Source organism: Pyxicephalus adspersus, chromosome 1 (genome assembly GCF_032062135.1).
Source record: "Pyxicephalus adspersus chromosome 1, UCB_Pads_2.0, whole genome shotgun sequence".
In the NCBI taxonomy this organism is placed as follows: Eukaryota; Metazoa; Chordata; class Amphibia; order Anura; family Pyxicephalidae; genus Pyxicephalus; species Pyxicephalus adspersus.
This window is the reverse complement of record NC_092858.1, coordinates 127,049,741-127,076,397: the sequence shown is the minus strand read 5'-3', so window position 1 is coordinate 127,076,397 and position 26,657 is coordinate 127,049,741. Positions and strand designations below refer to the sequence as shown.

The 26,657-nt window shown below is 36.4% G+C and overlaps 1 protein-coding gene across 1 annotated transcript; it reads right to left on the bottom strand.

Annotated features, from left to right (window-relative positions):
• Positions 1-557: 557 nt before the first annotated feature.
• Positions 558-26,562, bottom strand: DIPK2B (divergent protein kinase domain 2B). Its single transcript, XM_072426798.1, has 5 exons — positions 26,267-26,562; positions 21,940-22,204; positions 4,414-4,587; positions 3,244-3,532; positions 558-1,837 (listed from the first exon to the last, which is right to left on the bottom strand). The coding sequence occupies exons 1-5, from the start codon at positions 26,482-26,484 to the stop codon at positions 1,506-1,508; spliced, it is 1,278 nt and encodes a 425-aa protein (XP_072282899.1). The 5' UTR covers positions 26,485-26,562; the 3' UTR covers positions 558-1,505.
• Between the last annotated feature and the right edge of the window lie 95 nt (positions 26,563-26,657).

Here is a 26,657-nt window from a genome sequence, read left to right as displayed (position 1 = left end):
TAATGTGAATAGTGAAACTTTGTCTAGAAGCATCCATTACATGCATTAATTATCTATTGACTGCTTTGATTTCAACTTTTTTTTGAACATGTGCTAAATAAATTATCGCTTTACTGTTCTGCCAACAAAACCCCTCTTTCCACTTTTTATACCTAATAGATGGTTAAAGCTATTTTTTCACCTCCAGGGTTTGTCAGGACACAACACTGTGACACTTGACAGGACATACCAGTCTAATCTATACTTTTCTGTAAAGGGGCTGTTTACATAGTCTTACATAGCATTTAGTTTTAAATTAACACTTAACTAAATCAGATCAGCAAATCATTCGTCTGCTCTTTAAGGTTTAAATGAAAAAGAAAGAAAGTCTGAAGGCAAGCAGTTTTTGTTGTGTTCACACACAAAACATATAAGGCTATGTGAAACCTGTGTGCTGGATGCACCTCTTTTTAAAACATTATTTGGAAAAGTTATATAAGTTATATAAGTGTATATAAACAGTACACCAATGCATATAAAATACTAAATACAAATGAATGAAATTAACCCCAAAACAGTATAGTTTAAATGACTAAATTTACTGAAATACAAATTCCAAATTACCTATTTCTCTTTGTTAACCACATCTTTTGTAGAGTTTTTGTTACAGTATCATACATGTTCAAAACACCTGTATTGAAAGCTATTTTTAGTTTTATCAGTATTCTTAGAAAATACAAGCCATTAATACATCTTTAACCTAAAAATTTCATTTTTGAATGGTATTCAGAAAGGATGGGAGTTACAATCTTTAAAATTAACGTCATGCATTTGCAAAGTGTCTTTTTTTTTTTGGTTTAAAACCTGATTTTCACAGTTAGCAATGGATATTAACAGTTAGCACTGGACCAACACAACATGCTCCAAGTGTGTTGGCATGTGGCTCCACCGAAACCAGGGTCTTTGCTAATCTATCTATGGAATGTAAAAGTAGACCACAGCTTTATTGCCAGTTCCTGCAGATGTTAATTCTTTCTTTCTCTCTTACCTGCTCCAGTTTTCTGCCAGGAGTAAAGAGATCTATGTAAGCTCCAAGCTATGACTGAAAGATTACAAAAAGTCAAGAACTCTTTACCCCCATGTGATATGTTGGGATGCCTAAATGGCCAACTGGCAAGCTCCTGTTCCATCACATTAGAGAATGGAGATTCATTCTCTTATATTCAGAGATCTGAGTATTTGTTTCTACCACCCAGCAGTGGAGCAGTAGGGTGCACTGTAAACATTATCAAAACAGTATAAAATTACCGCAGGTCCATCATTAAAGTGAACTTGTTGTTCTTCCCTCTATGGGCAAACCACAGGTTGTTAGAAGTCCAAATATGTCCCAACATTACTGTGTAGTTTGTCCTCTACTTTATGAATTTTATAATATTAGCTGTTTTATCATAAACATTGCTGTTACTCTCGATGCACCCCAAATCCCAGTACTATACCATATAGCAGGTCTTGCTTAGCATTATATGTCAACTATATTTGCACTCTGGATATCTGTATGCAAATCGTAAATCACATGCTCGCCATGGCTTCAAGATGTTCATTAGTTTCTCTGATATTTTCCGTGCCTCCTGGTCAGTTGTAAGATTTTCTGAGCAGATGCCAAGAACTTTGTCGATTTCTCCTTGAGTGGAACGAGGAAACTTTCCCGATATCAGATATGGGAGAAGATTTTTACACACCAGAACAAGAGTTTGCTTTTCAGTTATGTTGGAGCAAGATGATAAAACTGGTGGACAGTCAGAAGATAAGCAGCTAAAGATGTCAGGTTCTTCAGTGTTTCTGTCTCTCCCTGTTTTTTCTAAAAAAGTAAAAAAATAAATGCAATGTGAAACCAATTATAACAAAAAATGTATATACTGTAATAATAATAATAATAAAAAGGTAAATTAGCTCAGTTGATCTGCCATGCAGGGCAATTAATCAGTAGTCTCTTTGTGTCACCACAGTAAACCAAGTCAATGTATAAAACGCTTAAAATCAAATGCTTAAAGTATGTGAACAGTTTAGATATTACTTTTTTTGTTAGTGATGTGTTCCCATTTAGGAGATTTCAGGACAGGAAGTGATGGGAAGCCTTAATATTAATTTTATAAATATAGTCTCTGTCTTCCTATCATATTGAAAATAACTGTCCTTTTTTTGCCTTGCTGTCATTGGGACCATAGATAGTTGATATTTCTCAAATTGGGTAAAGGATAGCAAAAAAGACAAAGAACTATGTAGTCTTTTCTAAATTTGACAAAATAGTTTCAGTTAGCATAGTCCGTAAGGTGTTCGTAGAAATATCATTAAAGCTACAACTCAACTGATTTTCAGCACTGGTGGAAGTAAAATATTTGTTGTATTTGTTTCTCACATTTTAATACGCGCATGCATGTTTAAGCCTAGAAGTTTTGTTTATGTTGACAGTTTCATCTTTTTTTAATAAACCATTTGCACTGGCACTGTATTAATATGTATGTTGTACATGTAAATGGTGCATTCTAGACCATCACTATTTGGTCTGGTCCCAAAGGTTTTCACAAGTGCTGGACCTGAAAGATTTATACTTTGTGAATCCTTGGCACAGAACAAGTATGTAGGTCAGAAAAGCCTAAAGTCTTTATCTGCATACTTGTTTTAAATTCAGCAACTCAAATTAGGGAAGATAGAAGGGTCAATATGTCCAAGCAGTTAATATTTTCAGAAAGAGGTCAACAATGGCAGCCTCCATGTAGAGATTTTTTTAAAAAAGGGTTTATACACTTCATTACCTAGGGTGAAAATGTTCAGCTTACTATATCTATGGCAGACTGGGGTTGCTACCCTGGGTTGCTTTCCTGGTATGGACTACATACAACTCCCCATTCTTTTGTGATAACAACCTATTTATAATTATTGTAGGAATATATTCTTAAGGCTTTATTTATATAAACACAGAATGGGAGCACATAAGGGGCTTCTTCCTACATTGAGGGAAATAAATGCCAATCTCACACATGCATAGTGAGATCAGCATTCTTTCTTCCTTTACAGCAGGCTATGCCACCCAATCTCTTACCGGCGCAGTGCGAGATTGGGTGATATAGTCAGAAGAAGGACAAGGATGGTGGTGCCTGGTGCCAATCGAAGACATCTCCAGTGGGATCAAGGGATTAAAGATAAATTAGGTTGAAGACAGATTACATTGCGATACATTTATAGATCGCGTTTTTTTTTTTTTACCAAGTTGCAAGTCGATGATGCCAAGATTGCTTGTATCTCTGATAAATAATCGACCATCACTAAATGTTCCAAAAGTGTCTCCATCAATATGAGTAAAATAGAAGAAATACTTCAAGTCATTGTTGCTCAAATGCTGTATGGTTTGAAGAAGTTGGTATACCAGGTCTGCTGCTATTTCAGGAGCAGAGTTATTGTAAGAAATTAGTGGGTGGGTACTTGTGCTCACATACAGGCGCCCGCAGGAACCTAAGTACTTTGGAAAAGGCCATCCTTCTGCTCCAGGGAAAATCTGAAATAGCAATAATACAACATTGTGTGGGTAACATTTAAGAAACAAAAGGTTATTGTTCACATTTAAAATGTACTAATAATATCAAAATGCCAGAAATGTTAGCAGTTTAAAGACCACAAACATATGCTATTTTGTTGTATCAAAATATTTTATGGAAAAGGCTTTTTAAATCAGTTAATAATGGTTTTGGGATTCCGGTAATCTCACGGAAGGATAATACGATCTGTCATCCTCACCGCATTCTGCCTAGGATGGCAGCTCACACCAAAGAACTACCTCTATGAATAGAACATGATTTCTAGGAAATAATTGCTTCTCTAAAAGGAATAATTGCTTTTAGAGAATGGGGTATTTTTAAAATGATTCAGATCAGTGAAAAAAAGGAGATTAAAAACTGCAGTGCTACTCACTATCTCTCTACCTAGTTATACCTGAGACCTTAGTCTTAGTTTTTTGGAAGACACCACCCTGTGAACTCCCACTCTGCATTAAGTGTCTTTTGTTGCTTTAGGTCAAAGCAATCATAGTACTGTTTTATGAAATCACAACGTCTCTACTAAAACCACCAAATTGTATGAAAAAGCTGTTCCCCTTTTAAACTTTTTTTGTTTATTAGCAAAGGTTCCTACCAGCAGTGCCCAGCCTATTATCCAATTTGCTCAGGAATACCATGCCCAGGAACCCCCAAGGATCCTTAATTGTCCTAAAAAATTTTATTTGCCAAACTGTGGGCCAAGTGAATTTCAGTATATCCATTATTCACCAAGAAAAGCTTTTGTCTGTGGTATGGACATCCACTCGAAATAAACTGTTGCCTATATATATATCTGGAGAAATACATTTATACTACCATGCTAAGCAGACCACCTATGGGTTACCTGTAAGATAATGGGATGAGCATTCACAGAAAGTGTGTAGAGCAGCCTCAATTTATCCCTGTCGGTGAAGTGTGTCATGTACACGCTGCCAGCATCAAACACTTCAGTGTAACGTCGTATTATTCGGTCTAGGAGACGCTGTGAGGGACAACGAAGGAATTGCACAGGTAGACCCTGAAAAAAAATTACAGAATAAATATTTTGATTTTACTCACTGTACCCAAAATAGCAGATAATGCTTTCCAAATTTCATATAGAAAAGCTGGAAGTCTTGATTACAAAGTATTTGCACTATAACTTAAGCTTTGGTTCTTTATGAAGCCAAAAAGCTGAATAGAGTTTACCTGTATGTAGTAAAGTACCATCTTGGGTCAGATCTCAGAGTGAATAAACCTGTTTATAAAACTCTAGGTATGCTAACTTATATATTTAAATCTGCATTGTGAAAACTAATCTAAACAATTGTGAGTTAAAGCATTGAAGCACCAATCAATGGAGACACAGAGCATGATTCTATAGGTGAAGATGAAGAAAGCTTCAAAAGATCAAGTGATTGCTGAGAAAACAGTCAAATACTGAAATTCAGAGTAATGGTCAGCAGTTGGCAGTATATCAGTAACATAATAGACATTGTATAAAAGGGGATAAAAGGAAAGAAGCATAGGCAGGCAAAGTTTTGGTAACCGGAGGTCAAACAGGTGCAGCGGCAAGCAGAAGTTGGCAACAGAGGATCATCAGAGGCCATGTCAAAAAACTCAAGCAAATCAAAAGCAATATAAACCACAGGTCAACTAGCTCATCATGCATCACTGGATGCTATACAGACCTATTGGTTCTGATTGGCACATGTGCGTAAGTGCTTACTCTTATGCACTGCACAATGCATGCCCAAATGTTAAAAGGCTCATCTTAGATGCAACATAGTGCACCAATATACTTGCCTTGTCACGGCCCTGAGAATGAGGCTTCCACCAAGACCCATGAATCTGTATACAAGTGTGTGCCACCTGTCAAGGAGCTTTTGTAACTTTATGCCTAAGAAAGGAGGGATATGTCTACAATGGAGCCAGTGCTGATTGTTTCTGAAATTTAGCTTTAGTACACTATCTATGAAGAGAAGCTTCTTGGCCTTTTGGCTAAGATCAAGTGTAAAACCTTGCATCTTGGCCGTAAATGAAAGCGAGTAGTATGCCAGCTGCTTCAGCCTCGAGCTGTTCCTTCCAGTTCAGTCCATGCTGCTATTGGGGTAGGCACCACCTGACAGCCTAAGAAGCAAGCGCCCAACTGATATCCTATAAGTCGTAGAACATGGAGAGCACAGCGGAAGCTGTGATGGAGCTGACTGATGGGAGTGAATTTGCAAACGCAGATGAAATACCTGAATATGCAGGGATTCGACAGATGGTACAATTTGTTTTTGAGGCTATACAGCCTGTTGGAGATGTTGGTTGACCAGAGTCCATTGGATGTCCTTGGTAGCAAAAAGAAGGAAAGCCTTGTTTGTTATGAGGTTCAAAAACAAAAAGCTGTTGGGCAAGATTGAATTAAATGTAATGAATGAAATGGGGATGTGGACTCGAAAGTGGTTATTTGCAGTTTAAAAAGGGTAAGAGGCCTCTTGCTCCTTTCAAACTTAGTAAGGTGAATGGTGACCTTTTTTATGCTGGTATGAACTTTTTTTGTCGAACATGTAAACATAATGGCCATCTAAAGGACTGTAAAGTCAAAGTATGTTCCTAATGTTGCGCCTTTGATCGTAAATATGCAAATTGTAAAATTGTGTCAATAGGGTGGGTACTTGTATGCCAATTGTCCTTGCAGGAAAAAAGAAGCTGAGAAAAAGAAAACTGAGGAACCTTCTGACCAAACCTGAATGTGGTTCTAGCGTGGAGGAGAGTTACCAGAGGATGAGCCTCAAAAAGGAAAAAAAAGTCCCCTGACCCTAAGAATAAAAAGCTGAAAAAGAGAAACCTTCAGAAAGTAAGGAAGCCAGAATTTAATTGGATGATACATAGATTATTGAGGGGTGCAAAAGTATCTAAACCTGAGGACATATTTTTCTATTTCAGAAATTAAATATTGGTTTTGGTAAAGTAGATCGACACTGTCTGTAAGTATACATAGATTAAGTTATGACAAATTATTTGGAAAGATGTCAAGTGCTTTGCAAAGTTTTCAATATACCTATTAGGTTATTGAGCTGGTGAAGGGGAAACATTTTCAAAGAGAAAAAATTTGGTCCTTTTTTGTGTTTTTATGTTGTTGCTGACAAAATTTTTTTTTTTTGTATAAATTTGGGTGAAATTAATATATTTTAATATATATATAATTATTTTCTAATAAGAATATGTTTGTATTTCTGTTCTAATGATGTGTCCTGGTTTGCAAAATATAGTTTTTATGTGAAATTAGACTATGTAAGCTGTTTTGTTTTACCGACAACAAGGTAGAGATTTTATATATTGTAAAGGAAAGCCATTGCTGCTCCAGAGACCATTCACATGTTAAAGCATAGTAGTGGCAGCATCATGTTGTAGGCAGGCTTCTTCTATTCAGGTATCAGAAAACTGATCAGGGCAAAGGGTAAAATTGATGGAAGTAGATTCCGTAAGAACCCCTGCTATTGTCCATATCAGGACACCTTGGAATCGGACACATGCAGCAGGACAATAATCCAAAACACGCTGCCAAGGCTGTATATGGATGGCTCAATAAAGTCGAAAGTAATTAAAATTAAAAATCTAAAAAAAAAATTTGTTTTTCCAAAAATGCCTTCTAAACTTATGGAACAGAAGGATAAGTTTGCCTGCAGAAAGGCCATAGCCAAAAGTTTATACAATATTGGACCTGAGTCTGGCCAGGTGACAAACACAACTTTATTCCCAGCCCACCAACCCTGTCTTAGGCACCTTCCAGAGGCTTGCCTTTACTATCACTTGAAAAATAATGCTACTTCTGGATGTGAAGAACATGTTAAATATCACCTGGTCTCCAGCAATATACATGAGGAACAAGTGACATATAATCTGCTTCCTAACAATATATCTTAACTAACCTTTAAATATGCTATTTTTAATAGTCGACTTTTAAAGTATATCTTTTTTTTTCAACTTCAGAGGATTTTTTTATTGATTTTCTAGTACTTTACCCTTTATGGGCAGCTAACATCTCAAAAGCAATATATTCCACATACTGCAATAAATAAAAGTGCGTCTCTGCAAACAGAAATAGTTGTGCTCTAATTGATAGCTACACATGTTCTTTGCTGTTAGGTGTGAACATTCTCCTTCCAAAGTAAGCATTAACAAACTAACTCGAAAATGTGTAAAAATTCACAGTATTTCACCTTTTTCAATAAACTGTCCTATTTTTAAAAGTACTTAAACTTTAGCCATGCCTCAACTAAAGTATTTTAAGTAAGATTTTCATAAGAATTAAAAAGTATCTTCCTGTGCTTCTTCCTTATTTTCAGTTTTAAATGTCCAGGTTTGGTTCCAAATTACCAAAAGGGTGCAGAAAAAATATCTTGATTTTGGGAGATTTACCTGTTAACAATAATGTAACTGCATATGTTTGGGGAGGATGGGGAGGTTGTACACTTTTTTTTCACTGCTATTTACCTTCTACCTCCTAGAGCTTTTTGGCCTCTGGTACTAGACAGAATTATTTTAATAAAACTTGGAAAGAAAAGTAAAACTGAATCTATTACAACAAAATACAACTCTAAAAGTGTGGATAAACAATAACATTTAATAGTTTAGTGACAGTAAAAAAAGTTTTTGCTGCAATGCTAACCTTCAGCCATCAGCTACTCAAAGCAATACTTTACAACCACTAAATGTGTTCATTCTTAAATGACAACCAGCATCATACCACACATTTCTCCTTGGCTTAAAGTGTTACTGCATTGAACAGCCCCTTTCAGACTAGGTCTGTGGCAGAGAGATCTCCATAACCTGAATCACTCCTTCACTTTACTAACTCTAAAATCACATCTCCACACCAGGTGCCACTCAATACAACTGCACTCTATCTTAAGCTCTTGATAAAAATTCCCCCACCCCTTTCCCCTTTACACCATCCTGCTAACCCCCGATCATGGAACAACAATCACACTAGACATCTGCAAAACAGCATTTTAGTGCTTTTATGCTATAATATCCTTAAAGGAATGCATCCTTTGCTGCCTCTTTGCCACAATTGACTCCCTCCTAAACCTTCTGGCCCCTACACCCACCTTTACTGCCCAAGACATAGCCACTTAAATGAATAATAAAATCATCAAAACCAGAAATGGTAACTTGGCTCCCTGCACCACTCTAACCCCATCCATCTGTTAATCCATTTTCAGCCCTGTTTAGATGAGGTTACCGACTTTTTCCCATCAGCTCCATCCTCTATAAGTTCACTCAACCCAATCCCCTCTGGTTTACTCTGAGCACACTGAGGCCCCAGAACTTACTGAACTATTCAACCTTTCCCTCTTATCTGTTTTTCCCCCTCAAACTCACAAACACACAATTGTACTCATAATTCTGAAGAAGCTCTCCATAGACTCTTTTCTGACTCTTCAGCTACCATCAAGTCCCCATTATTCATATGCCTCCAAAACCACTTAGGTAGTGAGGGGCAAATATTTAAGTACACTGTGCCGCTGATGTGAACTCCTTTAGAGACCGGGCATGCATTTCAAAAAAGAAGCACTTTCAGGTTGGTGAGTTCAAGTGTATACATGTGCCCACTAAGCATTAGTTTGTACTCTACCTATATACAATACCATCCTGAAGAAGCCTAATGAACACAGGATCAGACCCTAAAATGCATAGAGAGCGATCATCAACCAATGTGAAAAGAAGAGTTTTCTGATACGGCTTCAACCATTGTTCTATAAGATGGCCTACAACTTTCCACTTGATAAGTAAAAATTCATAACTTTGATTTTGGCCATTTCTATCCCCCTTACAAAACATTTTTTGGATAATTTGATGACACTACACCCCAAGGGCTCTATCACTTTGTCTTTCCTATTTGATTGGGTACACGTTTTTCTATTTGGAGGTCTACACACCAAAACAAGATTATTAATGTTAGATGTTTAAGAAATCACTTCTAACATAGTATCACAGTTCCATTTTAATTTTTATAAATTCTGCCTAAAAAAATAGAGCAGACATTGGCATAGATTTCACCCAGTGAATTAGATAAGGACACTATATAACGCTACCCCTTTTTTCCTTTTCTGTTTAATTTATTGCTGAGAGTTCTTGCAGTGTGGGCTGCAGGAGCTTAGGATAATTCTCACAGGAAAAAAGAAATGTAAACTGTAGCTTTTCGATGAAGATATTGTCGGTTTCTTGTGGAAACTAAGCAAGTGAATTATTTCACATTTTTAGCACATTAACAATAGCAGACAAGTACCACATTATTTGATTACTGATCTTGAACTGAACTTTAACAATAAAATAAAGGATTGCATTAACTATTGTAATTTTACAGAGCATTATTATTATTATTTTAATAAAGATTTGTATAGTACCAACATCTTTCAAGGCATTGTATTGTACAGTAGAAAATATATTGTATAGACAATTATTTAGTAAGGGTGGTACAGATAAAGGCACATAATTATAATACCTATTTTAAAATACCTTGGGGGTTAACTGCCTAATGATGTTTCAGAACTAGTTCAACTTTCTCAAGTTCTGTTCAAGGCTTTACTTACTATATATGTGGCAATATTAGGAGGAGGGCAGTAAAATACTGCCTTACAACCTAAAACTGTCTTGTTTAGGTTAAACATTTTTTAACTGTGCACATATAGAAAAAATAGATTGAAATAAACAGGCAAGCAGTACTATGCTGCAAGATTAAGAGGGGTTTAGGATTGCTAAATGTAAAGCATTTTATTAAATGAGCAGCAGATCACTACAACCTGGACTGGGCAGGTTGTTTTCAAAACTGTGTTTCTAAGGTTAAAAAAATAAACTTAAAGCATATGTAACCCCCAAAAATGTAATATATACAAAAAGCAAAGTGTCTTGATTGTTGTAACTGCCAATCCATGCCACTACCAATCCATGCTACTGACATCAACAAGTGTATCCTATATGTGTTTTTTAAGCATAAGTATAAGAAAACTAGTGCAACTACTATATCTACAGACAGGTAATCTGCCATAATACATTTTAGATTGAGTATATTTATTTTTAGTGGAAATACCAACCTGCTTACCATCTTTTATAGAGCCCAGTAAAGATCTGATATAACCTAGCTTTATTTTACATTCAGGATACAGATTTTTTTTTGTCTACACATAATTATTACACTTTTATTTTTGGTTTTTAATTAAGCCAGCCTTTGAGAAGCCTAGAAAAAAAATCATGTTTATGAAACATTAAAATCTATACTGTCAAATCAAACCTATGATCCAGGACAATTAAAATGTTTTACTTTGCCATTGTTGACCATATTGCTTAATTTGCAATACAGTGTCTGTATAGCCAAACCATTTTTTAATTTGAGTAAAATGTAGTTAGAATCAGCTCTTTTATTCTGTCCTTGTTACTTTTGGGGAAATTCGCCCTTTTTAATAAACCTGGTGACCATTGTCATAAAGATAGAACATGATGAAAAACTTTTACAGCTGTTGCAAGAGGTAAGGGGAAATCTTCCAATGGGGACATCTGCCCATTGAGATCTGTATAGGATGGGACATCCCATACTTTGTAGTGATTTTGTGTTATCGCCTGCTGCACCTCCTAAACATAAATTTAAATTATTGAAAAAAATAATAAAAATTAAAAAAAATTAAATAGGGGGTTTAACTTTTCCCTGTTCTAAACCTAAAATGATAGGTTCATAGCAATAGATACACTTTACCTGGTAATTATTTTGTTTTTCAGGCCATAAGTTTATGTCTCATGGTGGTGGATACTTTGCCTCTTTTTTAATATTAAGCTCTTCAGTAAAAGTAATTTAAAGTGGAAACATTTGTAGCATTCAGCTCAAATACCCTTGATGTAATTTAGCATAAAACAAGGGCAGAATTAGTACAATTTTATCAATGATGATAAATTGTGGTAATACATTTGTGATTGCCCTCTTAGAGACTTTATTAAAAAAAAACACAAATATTTAAGAATCTCCCTGTATATGTTAGATAAAATAGATGTTTTTCAATGTAGAAGTGTGTGTTCTCTATAAACGGACATGGTGGGGTTGTTCCTGGAAAATTAAAATAGCAGTCGTATTTAACCTGTATGCCAAACACGGTGCCGTGGTTTACCACTTCCACCGGATGGTAGCTAGTTTCTCTAGACAGAAACAAAAACAATCTGGGACAGAGCTGCTAGTGAACACTGTAGTCTTATCATATATTGGGATCTAAAGCCTTTAGAAGAAAAGTAAGAACGAAAGTTTAAATTCACATCAACCTCAATCAGGTTAATAGGTTGTACATACATAAGTATTAGGTCTTACAGGTATGTGTCTATTATGGTTCAGTGCTTTTTAAAACTTTTTATTATTACCTTTTATTTTGTATAGGGTGAGGCTGGGTTATAACTTTGCCTTTCTACCTTTTCCACATACCTGTTTTCCTTTTCTGTGTGTCTATTGGCACAAGAAGTGAGGGGAAAACAACCTTATGACACATTAAATCAAATCATTATATCCTAGAGTAGGTTATTGAGACGGCAGGCCAAGACTTTTAAGTTGTAGAAGCCAACACAACTTCTTATTTAAAAATTTAAGACATTCACAGTCTATCCCCAGTGCAACTTAAAAGTCAGATAATACGGATAAATCACCCCATTAAGGAGACTCCAGATATTTCAAGTTGATTTACTGTCACACTTACCTCTTTCTCACTATAGTGCAGGATTCTCTACCGGCAGTTCTGACTCTGGGCGTGCCTCTGTTCCCAAGCCTTATCAGTTTCGCCCAATCAGCTGGCCAATCAGAAAATAGCCTCTTAATCATCCCTGGATATTTAGCTAGCTCAGACACTGCACTTAGTGCCGAGCCCCTGGTTCTGTAAGCTAGTTCCTGTCCACATGTTGCTTAATTCAGCACTTTCTCTGTCCAGCTCCTGTTTTAAACCCTCGTTGCCCAGTCCGTTGGTTCACAGCCAACTTCCCTGTGCTGTTCCAGTCTGTCTATGGATATCCCTGAGTCACCTGTGCCTCCTGTTTCTTCCAGTGTTTCCCTCTGTTCCTGCGACTGCGGTGGCCCCTGTGTCACCGGTGCCTATTTCCTGGATCCCTGGTATTTGACCCCTGGCTTGTGACCTGACCTCTCTTGCTTGCTGCCTGCCTTGCCTCTTCTGCTTTGTGATTTGGTAACGTGTTTCATATTGCCCACCTGGGTGTGCCCAAGGATCGCAACCTGGCAGTAACCAGCAGCGCAACATCCTCACCATCAGAGGCTCTGAATAAGACATGGTGACTGCTTAGACTCTGCGCCTTGGCCCTTCTCAGAGCTCACACCACTTCTGTGCAAGCTGTACCACCCCCTAGTGGCCCTGTCTCCCCAATCGTGACATTTACCATTTTATTCTGTCATATGGCAATACAGTACTAACCATACAGACCTCTAAAAGACATTCAATGCTGTCATAGACAACAAAAACCACCATTCATTTGCAATTCAGTTGTTGCGTAATTCAGAAACTGAAAACTGCCCTAAACACTGACCACGTGTTTGCTTAGTGAACTATGTACAGAATATACTTCTGATTTTTTCCATAGTCATTAGGTGTAATCAATTGCAGTAAATCCCTACACCTGAAAACACACTTGAACCTTACTAATGCCAAATAGCTGCATTTCACCACTTGACAATGATGCCAAAATTGTGATTCTGTGTAGCCATATCAAGAGAATACACAAGATACATTAGCAGTACCATGGCTGGAACTGAATTTCAAATACCCAAAAGACGTAGGTTAGGTAATTATTGTAATCCTCTGAGAATACACATTCACCAAGAATACAAATCTAAAGCTTCAGGTGATGTGCTCTTCACATTACAATCATATAAGGAAGTCAAAGGCAGCACTCCAGACTCCCACTGATATCAGCAAGCCAAATGGAGAAATTAGAAACTGAGGATGTGCTTTGAAGAGATTGTAGAATTTGTTTTATGAAAGCAAAGTTTAGCTATTAGACTGCAGTTTTTTGTGGGATCATTAGTTTGAAGTACTGAAGTCTAATAACAATAAAGTTTACATCAGCAAGCTTACACCTTCTGATAATCAAGTATTCACTGATACTAAGCTCTATATTTAAGCCCTGTACAGACATCAGATGAATGTCACTGGAAACAATCATTTATGATAGTTTCCAGTGATAAATGAGTGAATGAGGGTTGTACAAACAATACCATTCTGTTGAATGGAGAGGAAAGGAAAAGCGGGAAGCATCCTCCTGGCAGATTGATGAATGACTTCAGGGGACAACTTGTCAAATTTTCACCCGAGGCAAGCATCACCATTCGTCTTGGGCAAGAATTATCTGACATGTGTATCTGGCCCAGTGAATTTTCATGAATGTTCTATTCTTCATTAGTTGGAAGATTTTTTTGTGGCAGCTACTACAATTTTATTACCAAATGACTATGCAAGTTTTACCACCTTTGAAAGAGGAACTTAATAGTTCTGTTCTAGCATTTTAAAGTGGGACTAAAGTCCAACTTTGAACTTTAGCAAGTCAGGCAGGGGGTTATTGCAGAAAGGGTTAAGGCAGTGTCCCTTCTGCAATAACTGTTCTTACCTGCCTGTTGGCTGCCCAGCTGCCAAATTCTGCTGAGCTGTACAACTCAGTGTAGGTTGCCACAGAAATCCAGCAATCTCGGCTTCCCTTCTCCATGCCAGAAATTAATTATTATTTTTAATATTATTAAACAGGATTTATAGAGCGCCAACATATTACGCAGCGCTGTACATTAAATAGGGGTTGACAGACTAAAAATGACAGTGATACAGGAGGAGAGGACCCTGCCCCGAAGAGCTTACGATCTAGAATCAACTCCTGCACAGGAATTACATCATCCCAGTACAGCCAATCAAGATGTCTTCAGGAGGTAAAGAAGAAGGAAGATGGCGGTGTCATGTGAGGGAACAGGGATAGGTGAGTATCGAGGTTTTAAAATTTTACACTGGTGAAGATTCATCACAAACCTCTCTGTTACCAGGACTTACTGTATGTGTTATTGTTTCTTGTTCTCCTTCTATCTTTCATGTTCCAGATTCAGACGTGTATTAGCTTCACTCTTGTATTTTTTGTTATTTTAACATAATATATATTTACTGATATCAGAGCTGCCACAAAAAGCCTTCATTATTATTAATATTTTTTTTATTATTATTATAGAATTATCTGTGTGTCCTCTTTTCTTCTTTTCCAATGACTTTCAATTTCTACATTATGTTAAGAGTGTTTTAATGGTGTAATAAGGCTTTCAAAAAGAAATGTCTTTCCACCTCTAGGACTCACATCTTCTTAAGCCCGAAAAAAACAATATTGAATTATTTTCAGATTATTCCTGATAAGTTTAAACAGAACATATATTATTACACTACAGTATGATTATTAGGAAGTTATATTTCCCTCTAATGACTGAACAAGCTATCATAGTCAAAGCAACATATTCAAGATTTTATGAGAATATACAAATATGTTCACTACTATCCTAATTGTTTTACACTAGCATTATATTTACCATAGTGATTCTGTTTTTATACATTAGGCTGAATTTTTGTATGTGAGTTTCATTCATCAGCAGTTAAAGTATATCTGAAGACAAAACTCCTTGTGAGGTTTTAAATACTGTATGCATATCTGCTAGGCAGATTCACATTCTCAATTTGTGACCATTCTCCCGAATGTACAGTAAAGATAAAATTTAACATTTTGTGTTGTCACCAGAAGGGCAGTAGAGAAATATTGCCATGGGGACTTGATCTGGTGACAACTGACTACAAGGCTTTTCCTCAATTCCTTTTGTGTCTAAATGGCAGGACATGAAGGGATTTCTAGCGGTGGACACAGATGGCATAACAAAAAACCTTACTGAACTGCTAACCTACTCTATCCAAAACATAAAAACATATTCTAGCTATACCTACACTTGGAAGACTGATAAACTAGATTGTCAACAGGGGTAAAAAATTTTCAGGAAATACAAATTATTTGAGCAGAGCTAGTGTGGAAAAACTTTGAAAGCCTGTTCGTTGGTTATAGGATTCTTTACTCCAATCATGCAAATTATCCAGATTGGAAGTAGAACTAGGGAGTCTTACAGAAGCTTCTGCAAATGCAGTATTCAAAAACTGATTAATACATTAAGTAGAGATCAGCACAACTGATTTACACATGCAGCATGGAACATCTCACATTCAGCACTAATGAATACATTGATTATGTGCCATCTTTTGTTGATAGCTCCTCTTATGTTAATTGTTACGGATGCCACATGTTGACTTTTATTAAACAAATGTGTCAATCTGGTATAAATAAATACTTCAGTCATATTCAAATCACATCAAATACATCTTAGCTTAATTGCTAAAAAGCAAACAGCTTGTCTTTTCAGAAATTGTAACTTGAAAATTTTATATAGCCAAGTCTCTTTTTCTCAAAGTTATGTTAATTACATTTTGCACATGTCCTCATTAGCTGCTGGTGTAATTACTGTAAGATTCTCAGGCAAATTCAATGTAAATACCAACAATCAAAATATTTACAAGAGTGAATTGAAAAATTTGTTGAAAATAGCAAGAACAGACAATAACTAACTAACATACATATTGAACAGATGCTTGTTTGAAAGAGGGATATAGGGGTTCTTAAAGGGATATATTCATTAAATCATTGTACCCACTCCATTAATTCAGATATATACTTATACTTGTGTTATATTTCATGAGTACACAATATAGGACATTATATTTTAGGGTCCTACTCTGGTACGCAATGTAATTTTCCAAAAGATGTTGTGTTTTATCAGTTATTACGTCTATTAGCACTAAATCCTAACAACCACAGTACACACATTGTAAATCACTATAATATATTGTATTATAAAAAGTTACAAACCTCCTTATAGGGATTAGTTATTATCACTCTAGTGAAAACCAAGCTGGAGTTCTCAGTAAAAATAGTTATGGAAATATTGGTTACACAGCAAAGGCAAATATATTCTTCTTTTTATAAGATTTTCATTCCTTGTATGAGTATTAGTTAGGAAGCGTGGTGTGATTTCAGCAAGATTGTCATAATTAGTACTTAAATTTCACACTGCAGACAGCAAAGATTAAAATAGCTTTATAGCTTTATAACTTTATCATGTAAAAGAGAGACACCTTGGGGAGGAAAAAAATATGTGGCTGCATGTCTTAGTGGAAACAGGCAATACTACATTGTGCTGAATACCACACACGGCTTTAAGGGGCATGGTAAAATAAAAAAAGTCTGAACTTATAGTATACACTGTATCCAGGCCAGAAAAGTAATTTCCCCTTTGTCAAATCTCCAAATATTTAATAACTTGCCAGCATCCCTATTTAGAAAAAGAAAAGACTATTTTGTAAGTGGGACTTTTAAGGCACTATATACACAAATATAGTTATATAAAAGAAGAAAAAATGTAATTGCTCACAAAATGTTAAAACTCATGACAAATCCATACATAACTTTAAAATGTCTGTGATTCCATCATATTACAATATTAAAGGTATAATACCAGACTCAAGCTAAAAATATTGTGTACTTTGGTGCAAAAACCAAAGTGTAGGGGTCCATTTATACTGTTTGACCCCTACACTTTGGGGACATCATGGGTGACCCCTCCAGTGGACACAGTAACTTTGTTTGCATTAACCGTTGGGTAATTTGCCGCTTTACTGCTATCCCTTGATGGGTTTTGATATCTAACTAACCATTGAATAGATCACAACACCTCCCAAATTTTGTAATATTCTTGGGTGTCTTCCCTGGATGTGGGCTTTTGACCCTCTCTGTGCTGTGGTTTTTATCTCCACCTCTTGTGCTTAGTCCTACGCCAGATTAAGTTGCACTAATGACTTTGATATTTAGTGTGCTGCTATGTTTATCATTTGTACAAACTAAATCCCTGAGGAAGCGGATTTAATCTGCAAAATGCATTGGATTGTTACAGCAAATCAATCAACTGTACTTACTTAGGCTCTATTGATATATTTAGCACTATGTTTTTAGCTTGAGTCTGTTATTATACCTATCATATTGTTATATGATGGAATCATGGATGTTTTAAAGTTATGTACTGATTTGTCAAAGTTTTAACATTTTGTGAACAATAAAGTTTTTTCTTCTTTTATATAACTATATTTAGGCATATACTGTCTTAAAAGTCCCACTTACAAAAATCGGTCTTTTCTTAAACACTGTATACAGTCCACACCCAGGAAAATTCCCCGTACCTACAGAACAGGGAGTGAAAGTTTCACACACATACACATAAAAAATCATTAAAACAGAAAGTTGAAATTTCTTCTTTACTTCAGGAACAGAACCCTGTTTAAAAAAATGTACCTACCATAAAACCGACTTAGAGGTAGTACAATAGTAGTAGTAGTCCAATCCAATTTCCAATCCAGTGAAACGATTGGATCTTAAGTGCATTTGAAGGATCATGGATCGTGGATTGATTGAACAAATGTTGGTAAACGTTGATCAAGAGTATACAGGTTGTATCAAAATTTGAGTGTATCCAACTGAAACTTCAATGTCCAATTTTTCTATCAAGAAAAAAGGATCAGAGGGCAAAAACTTGTACATGTGTATGCAGTGTTTTGGGACTTCAGACTAATCAGTTACCAATAGGGTTATCAGTCACATAAGACAGTGGAGCAGAAAATCGGAAATGGATCTGTGTACAAGACCTTAGTTTTACTAGAAAAGTGCTGCATGTGGCTTAAAGAAACCAGGAAGATTGTGTCAGATGATCTGATTTTTAATAGCAAAACATATTTTTTCCTTACATTTATAGCTATCCCTATAAACAAAGATATGACCTCATGCAGGAAGGCTGCATAATGGCTGCTACTTTCACTGCACTGCAAATTACGGAGATTCTACTTTTTACACACATGACATTAGGTTGGGAAAACGGAAGATAGGATAGGTATATAGGCAATAAAGAGTTAGGAATTTTTTTGCATATTATGCAAGACTGTAAAAATAAACACCTTGCCCAAGTCTACTTTAAAGTAGAAGAGCAATGAAAAACTGTTTAGAAAATACTGTCAGGACTATGAAATGTACAACATAGTGTACAGCAGCGGCCCCCAACCTGTGGCCTGCGGGAACATTTTTGGTGGTCCGTTGTTCTGACCGGTGCACCCCCCAGCAGGGCCAGGAGAAGGATCCGCTTGGGGGGCACAGCAGCCGAAGCCACAGACCATGTATCCCGTATGCATCGCAGGCTCAGGGCAGTGGGCGGGTTGTGTCCCTGGCAGGGTCAGACCTGAGATGGGAGAGTGGGCGAATTCTGGCATCATGACTATGCATTGGTAAGCAGCATCCGTAGCTAACAGTAGGTAAAATGTCTGGTGTTGGTGATGAAAGAAGTGCACAGTGTCAGGGTCAATGGGGGAAAAAAGCCCTCGCCTTGATGGCCAGGGGGGGGAACAGAATAAATAAATATGAACAAAAAATTGGGTTCAAAAAGAAAATTAAAAGTCAGTGGGTGCTACTAGAGGGGGACATTGGTTATCAACAGCGACTGCAGGGGTACACTGGCCTTCCATAAGAGGTGAAGGGGTACACTGATCAAAAGTTGCAGCCTGAGAAGGACATGGATCATCAGTGGGGCAGGAGGGGTAATTGCTCATTAGCGTTACATTTTTTCAGTAGGAGCTGAGTGGGCACACTGGTAGTCATTAGACCTGGAAGGGGTTTTGTGGTGTATTACTGGTCAATGGCTACTTACATTGTAGTAGTCCTTTGATTTATCTATGTAAAGTCTGCCCAGGGTTTCTGAGCAAAACAGGAGCTGAGCACCAAAACAGATCAGATCTGTAGTATGTTAGAATTATATTTAAATTCACATGGAAGCCTAGTTTTACCTTTACATACTCCACAAGGCTTTAGGAATTAGTTCTTTTTGGAGGAAAGATAATCAGCTTCCACAAAACAACTTATCACTTGTCACTCAGTATATTACAACATTTATATCTATACAGGTAACACAATTTTTTTCCAATCACCATGGAATATGTTGAGACAGATATTTGTTGTTAGATAATAGGATGGGAGGTGTATGAGTTATAAAACCACCCTGTTCTAAGCTACAAAATTTCTTCAACATTACAGGACAAGTCCAGTTATGTGAACAAAGCAAAAAGTCTAATATTAAGGTACTGGGAGTCCTTCACATAAAAAATCTAATGCCAACCCCAAGAACATATAATAGTAAAAAAAGGAAAGCAAGAACAGAGGGTTTTTTTAAAGCATGCAAATAAATTGTATTTACTCGAGATTGTCACAACAGGCAACACATTCTACAAAAACATACAATGTTTTGGGCCACCAGGTGGCACTAGACAACTTATGGCCTATCCATCAGAACCATTTATCCATTTAGGGAGCATAATTAGCTCATCAAGTCCGTAGCCAGCGTATCCAAACTCAGTTGTCTCAACCGTTAAGTGTTATTACCAGACACATTTAGCCCAGGCAGAGGCTTCATCATGGGTATTAAATCACTTGCGAAGTGGGGATGTCCCCAGGTTAGGTGATAAGTTGCCAGATACGGAGTCTCAAACATAAAATCTCACACCTTTATTTGCATAGATCAGTGATGTACGCCACTGTACTTGTAAAAAAAAATACGAATGCGCCAATCTCACTGTGCATGTGTGAGATCACCATCTTTCTTTGATCAACGACAGAAAATTCACTCCTGTGCATGCCTGTTCTTGGAACATTTATTGAAATTTAATGAAGACATTTAATGAAAAAAAAACTTGTCTATTTCAAGACCAGGGTCCCCAAATTGAGTTTGCATATTAGGGACCCCCGGGGCCACTTACATGGCATTGAGCATTAGGGTACTGCCAAATGTCTGCGTGCTGTGGTGCCTCAAATATAAAGTTGCCTGCTCACCAAACTTTAAGGCTGCATTCAGACTGGCAGTGAGGTGGCACTGTGGTTAACCCTTCCTACTGCCATAGAACCCTGCTTAGGGGGAGACGCTTAGTACTGCTCACTGCCGCCTGAAGTCAAATCTGCAGGCGCTGCTGTGCGAGGGACTGAGCGGCTGGTGGGGTGCCTGTTACACATAGCTGGCCACTTGCAACCAAGCTTATCTCACTAATTATATTATATTCATTTTTTATTTATTTTATTTATTTATATTTATTTTTAATATTTTAAGTAATACACTAATATTGGTAATATCTTCTAATAAAATATTTTTAAAAACCTGTTCCTTTTTTTAATATATACCGTATTTTTCGGACTATAAGACGCTCCGGCCTATAAGACGCACCCAATTTTAAAGCAGAAAAACCTAGAAAAAAAAGATTCTGAACAAAATACTAAAAAATCACTCTGTGTCAATGTATCCCCTTCTAATCACTCTGACACAGAGTGATCAGAAGAGTATGATTTTTTTTAATTACCGGTATATTTAACGTGTATTCGGTGTATAAGACGCACCCACTTTTCCCCCCCAGTTTTGGGGAAGAAAAAGTGCGTCTTATAGTCCGAAAAATACGGTAGTATAGTATAGTTCACCAAAGGGGAACCCTATTGAATCACTCCTTGAAAAAGGCTACAAGCTGTCTAGTGCCACCTGGTGGCCCAAAAAATGTTATGTTTTTTCGGAGTTTGCCTATTGTGACAACCTGGACTAATTTACAATTTATATAATTATTTATTGTACAATGTATTTGCATTCATTAAAAACCCCTATGTTCTTTCTTTCCTTTTATTACAGTGACAATGTACATATTCAACATATGAAGATGTGAACAAGGAGAACAATGGGTAATTTAAAGCATCTTGCTTGTACAAGTTGGTAATTTATATTAAAACAAACTCAACTTAAAAGTTTAACTTATATTATCTGTTACCATTTAGTCCTCTAATCTCAATTATTCAGAGTGCAATGATCTATGGTCCATGATAAAAGCAAAAAATATATTTTAGGGACCTTTTAGAGTTCTAATAATGATATCTTTCAAAATAGACCCTATTGATTATATTTATTGGTAAGCTAGTTCCAGGACCAAGGTTGATGTGAATGCTTCTTTGTTCATTGTAAAATGAGTTCCATGGATACTATTATCTGAAATAGGATTTTTTTTCTACCCTTATCAAAACAATTCTACTTTTATTCTTCTTTTCTGCTCTTTACAAATAAAATAAAGTTGTTGCTAACTACACTAAAAATAGGTCAAAAAGTTTTTCTTCAGATGCTTCTTGTTATAAAGACCAGGGATATATACGTTGTACTTGTTAACATGTTCATATAACCACTTGCCTGCACCAAGTCTGGAGTAAGACGTTTTGCATTCATCCACTTTTGGAACCTCTCTGTTTTTCTCAGTATTCCTTCTATACTGCACGATTTCTTCTTAGTAAAGGTCCTACAGATTCTTTTGTCCGCCAAGTCATGTTGACTTTTACTAGACAATCGGGAAATCACAACAGGTCTCCAGCTGTCCCCATCATCACTGTGGTTTCCTGCAAAGCTCTGAAGATCAGCAGGCGGAAGTCTTAGATGGGGTGCAAGCCAGTTCTCAAACCTGCTTTGATATAGGTGAGACAAACGCCATACTATGATTAGGTTGATAGTATTATAAGTTGAATTTCAATTGTATTAAAATCTAAAATACATTTTTATGCATTTTTTATTTTTCTTGTTTAAATTAAAAAGTTTAAAAAGGTAAAAATGATCACAATGACCCACAAATCAACTGATTACTAATGCAGTGATATGCTCTATCATATGCAGGATAAGTATGTATTAGGCCCAATTAAAACTTGACCACAGCGTTCTACTAAAGGCTCCAAAACCAAACTGAATGGGAGTAGTTGCAAACCAGTTTTTGCATATGGCTGTGGTTGCAGTCAATCATGGCCCAGTTCGTAAAAGTCACTTCCTGCTACACAGTTGTTTTTTATCCTCTGAAACAAGAACTGCACCACAACCACCCGACAAATCAGTTGTCAAATTTTGCAATGAACACTAAAAACCCAACAGTAGTTCTATAAGGGTGCTTGGCAGTGGCTAACCGCTCATTTTTTCTTTCAAAGTGTGAAAGGAGCCTTAGCTGTGCTATAGAGCATTTTTATTTTTTGACCTGGTAGATTCAGCTACATGGTTTATTGCTAGACCATGGCTGTCACTAACAGCTATTGTTTCTAGCAGTAATACCTATTAGGACCCACTGCAGTCACTGAGACCTGGCCACAGGGCAAACACATGATCACAGCAACATTTTACATTTAGGATTCAAATGGTTCAGGTATCACAGTGGTAATACCCACAGTTAAAAATTGCCATTTAATTTAATTTAGCCAGATTCGTGATGTTCAAAAATTTTTCAGCACAAATACCGTATTTTCCGGTGTATAAGGCGACTGGGCGTATAAGACGACCCCCCCACTCTAACCAATCATTTGGGGGTCGTGTTATATGCCCAGTATTGTACTGTTCCTTCTGCCTGTCAAATCTCACTATTGTGAGAGAACTGACAGGCAGAAAGAACTGTACACTACTAGTTCTAAGTAATGAATGGGCGTGTTCCAGTGAAGAGCCAATCCAGGCTCACGTCCTGCTTTTCAGCTTACACGAGTCCTGCTGTGAAGCAACGCGAGCCTGCCCAGGAGGACTCGTGTAAGCTGAAAAGCAGGAAGACAGAAGGAGGCACAGGAGGACTCGCAGGGACGCCAGACCAGAGAGGGGACTCGCGGGGACACCGGGCGCTGCAGGTAAGTACTGGTACCCGGCGTACAAGACGACCCCTGACTTGTCATAGATTTTGCGGGGTTAAAAAATCGTCTTGTACGCCGGAAAATACGGTATGTTACAGGCCTGGGGTGAATTTGGGCAGCACAGTTGGTGCTTTGGCTGGCACTCTCGCCTTTGCAGCGCTAGGTGGCAGGTTTGAATTACAATGAGTTTGTATGTTCTCCCTATGTTTGCTGGGTTTCTTCACAAAACCACAGTTAGGTTAACTAGCTTCCCATCAAAATTGGATTTGGACTGTTAATGACATGGTAGGGACATTATATTGTGAGCGCCTTTGAGGGACAGTTTTTAATATGATTACGTACACTAGTAAAAATATGTAACTGATGTAATGACAGTCTTTCTTCTACATTTTTATATCACACGGTCTTGAACAAAAATTAAAACACATACCAATTTTCAGCAACAAGTGCATCCTTAAAAAATGCTTGTGCCAGAACTAGCTTACCAAATTGTCACCAAACTCATGTAGATTGATAAGCTTAATACTCGATAATTTCAGGTTATCAAAACTGAGCATTTCTTTATTGCTTGGATAACGATCTATTTTTTCAAAACAAGTGAAATAAAACAACAGTTCCTATATAACAACAAAATACACCAAAAACCGGGGAAAAAATCTCACAAAAAATAAATTACCTTTAATATGCACCCTATTCATTAAAAGAAAGACGTTTTACAAAAAAGAAAACTCAGGGAAAAAGATTTGAATTTTCTATTTGTCAAAATTAAATTAATCTCTGCAAAATAGTTTTCCAATCATCCTATCCCCAGCAATCTCGTAACCTCCTTTGGAAGTTAAAATTGTGACAACACCTTGCTGCACCCAGCACTCTTTTATCATTCCACCTTGACTAACGGAAAGTGGTGATGATTTTTTTAAAACAGCTCAGCTAATATCTCTGTCCATCAGCAGCATATAGTTAGGTTTAGAGTATAAAAATATGTAATATAATAAAATAAAATCGTCTGGCTAGAAATTGACTTTAAACAGAACATGCAATAGATTAATACGTAATCTGTTTTGAGAGGATTAACTTTTCTGTCTCTGTATTTTAAGACGTTTTAAAGGCGATTTTTTTTTTTCTTTCTATTTTTTTATAATAGAGCTTCACACATATACTTTAAGAACTGAATAAAATGTAAATTGTAAAGTGCAACACCATAGGTTAGCAATTATAAAAAATTGTAAGCCTACTTTGTAGGAAGAGTTTCAGAAGCACTTATGTGAAATCACAGTGGAGATGACTTATAGATACTTTGAAAAGCTCGATCAAAGGAGAAGATTACAGTATCTCAAATTAAATTAGCTTACATTACACACTAGAAATAGATTTCATATTTGGATTTAACCAGAAAAAGAGGTCAAGGGCTTAAAACTCTTAGCAAATAGCAGTCATCAGTTCGGTACAGAAGCTGATGCAATTTGGGTTTGTTTTTTAAGGTACTCACCTATAAAATGCCTGAATACATAAACAAAAAGAAGCTTAACGTTTAAGGAAGAACTCCTCTGTGCAATATCTATTTTAATGTGGGAGTTGCAGTCCTGGGCTCTCTATAGACCACGTTAAATACTTTACATTGTGGAAGCATTGGAGCCCCTACTCTTGTAGCTATGGTCCCCATTAAACAGATAGCACCAATAGGATTAAAATAGGTGTGTAAAACATTTTCTATTTAAGGGTAAGACACACATATACATAACAACTCAAATTCAGGGAAATAGCTTAACACACATTTACATTCAGTCCTAAGATTTTTCACACAGCATACAAATAAAGTTATATAGTACTCAACAGATTTTTTTTTTTTTTGTGTCTTCATACAATGTGGCCCAGAAAACCTTTCTTGAGGTTTTTATTGCTGCAACCCCGTAGATTTCCGATCACTTACCATTCATAGATAAAATAGGAAGTTAACTTAATTTACTTTGAAGATGAGTTTCTCTACTTCAAATCTGGTGGCAACTTTAAAATTTGGTGATTATGGTCATCGTGATAAAAAATGATGGATGATCTGCTAATTGGTGTCATGAACAATAAATAGTATATTGGTGTTTTATATTTTTTTATATGACCTTTTTTTTTTTTCATTTATACATTGAACCGAAAGTCATCATCACATCTATTCTTCTCTATGCAATGCAGGCAGATCATGACCAGTGGGAGGGGTGGGATGAGCAAGGTGTACATATCTTCCATAAAGCATCACATCACCCATCCCCAGTACATAACGGCCTATATAACATACAGAGCCCAATGAAGACCTGACATGACCCCCACCACCACCATAGATAGATAGAGATAGAGATAGATAGTTAGATAGATAGATAGATAGATAGATAGATAGATAGATAGATAGATAGATAGATAGATAGATAGATAGATAGATAGATAGATTGATAGATAGATATAGATTGATAGATAGAGAGATAGAGATAAATAGATAGATAGATAGATAGATAGATAGATAGAAAGATGGATAGATAGATAGATAGATAGATAGATAGATATATAGATAGTTAGATAGAGAGATAGATTGATAGTTAGATAGATAGATAGATTGATATAGATAGTTAGATAGAGATAGATTGATAGTTAGATAGAGATAGATAGATAGATAGATAGATAGATAGATAGATAGAGAGATAGATGATAGATAGATAGATAGATAGATAGATAGATAGATTGATAGATAGATAGATAGAGGGATAGATAGATAGATAGATAGATAGATAGATTGATAGATAGATATAGATAGTTAGATAGGGAGATAGATAGAGATAGATAGATAGATAGATAGATAGATAGATAGATAGACTGAGGCTTCTGACCTTATTTCTTCTTTAAAGAATTTCTTACACGCAGAAGTCCCAACGCAGACATTACATTTGTCCAGTCCAAGAAAACTTTTGCCAAAATTATAGGAGCTTTTTAATTTGGATATTGAAGAATTGGTTGCTGCAACATTTTCCATTCCCAACATAATAATGAGAAACAAAGCACAAAAGTGGCATTTGTGTAAAAAATGTGAACATATCCAAAATCCCATTTTTGCATCAGATCAGTTTCATAATCATGTGAGAAACTTCAGCAAGGAACTATAAAAGAGAAATGTTAACTTTCTACTTGTAAATGGGGAAAAGTGTTGCTGGCAATAAGAGGAAGAAGGAAACTCGTGGAGGATACAGATAATATTGATTGCTATGGTTACTCTTCCTATGC

Coding starts and splice junctions, on each gene's coding strand:
- DIPK2B (XM_072426798.1), bottom strand. CDS start 26,484: ATGGGATTTTGGATATGTTCACATTTTTTACACAAATGCCACTTTTGT. Junction 22,205..26,266: donor TTCTTTAAAGAAGAAATAAG/GTCAGAAGCCTC, acceptor ATATCAAAGCAG/GTTTGAGAACTGGCTTGCAC. Junction 1,838..3,243: donor CATCATCGACTTGCAACTTG/GTAAAAAAAAAA, acceptor TTACTTTTTTAG/AAAAAACAGGGAGAGACAGA.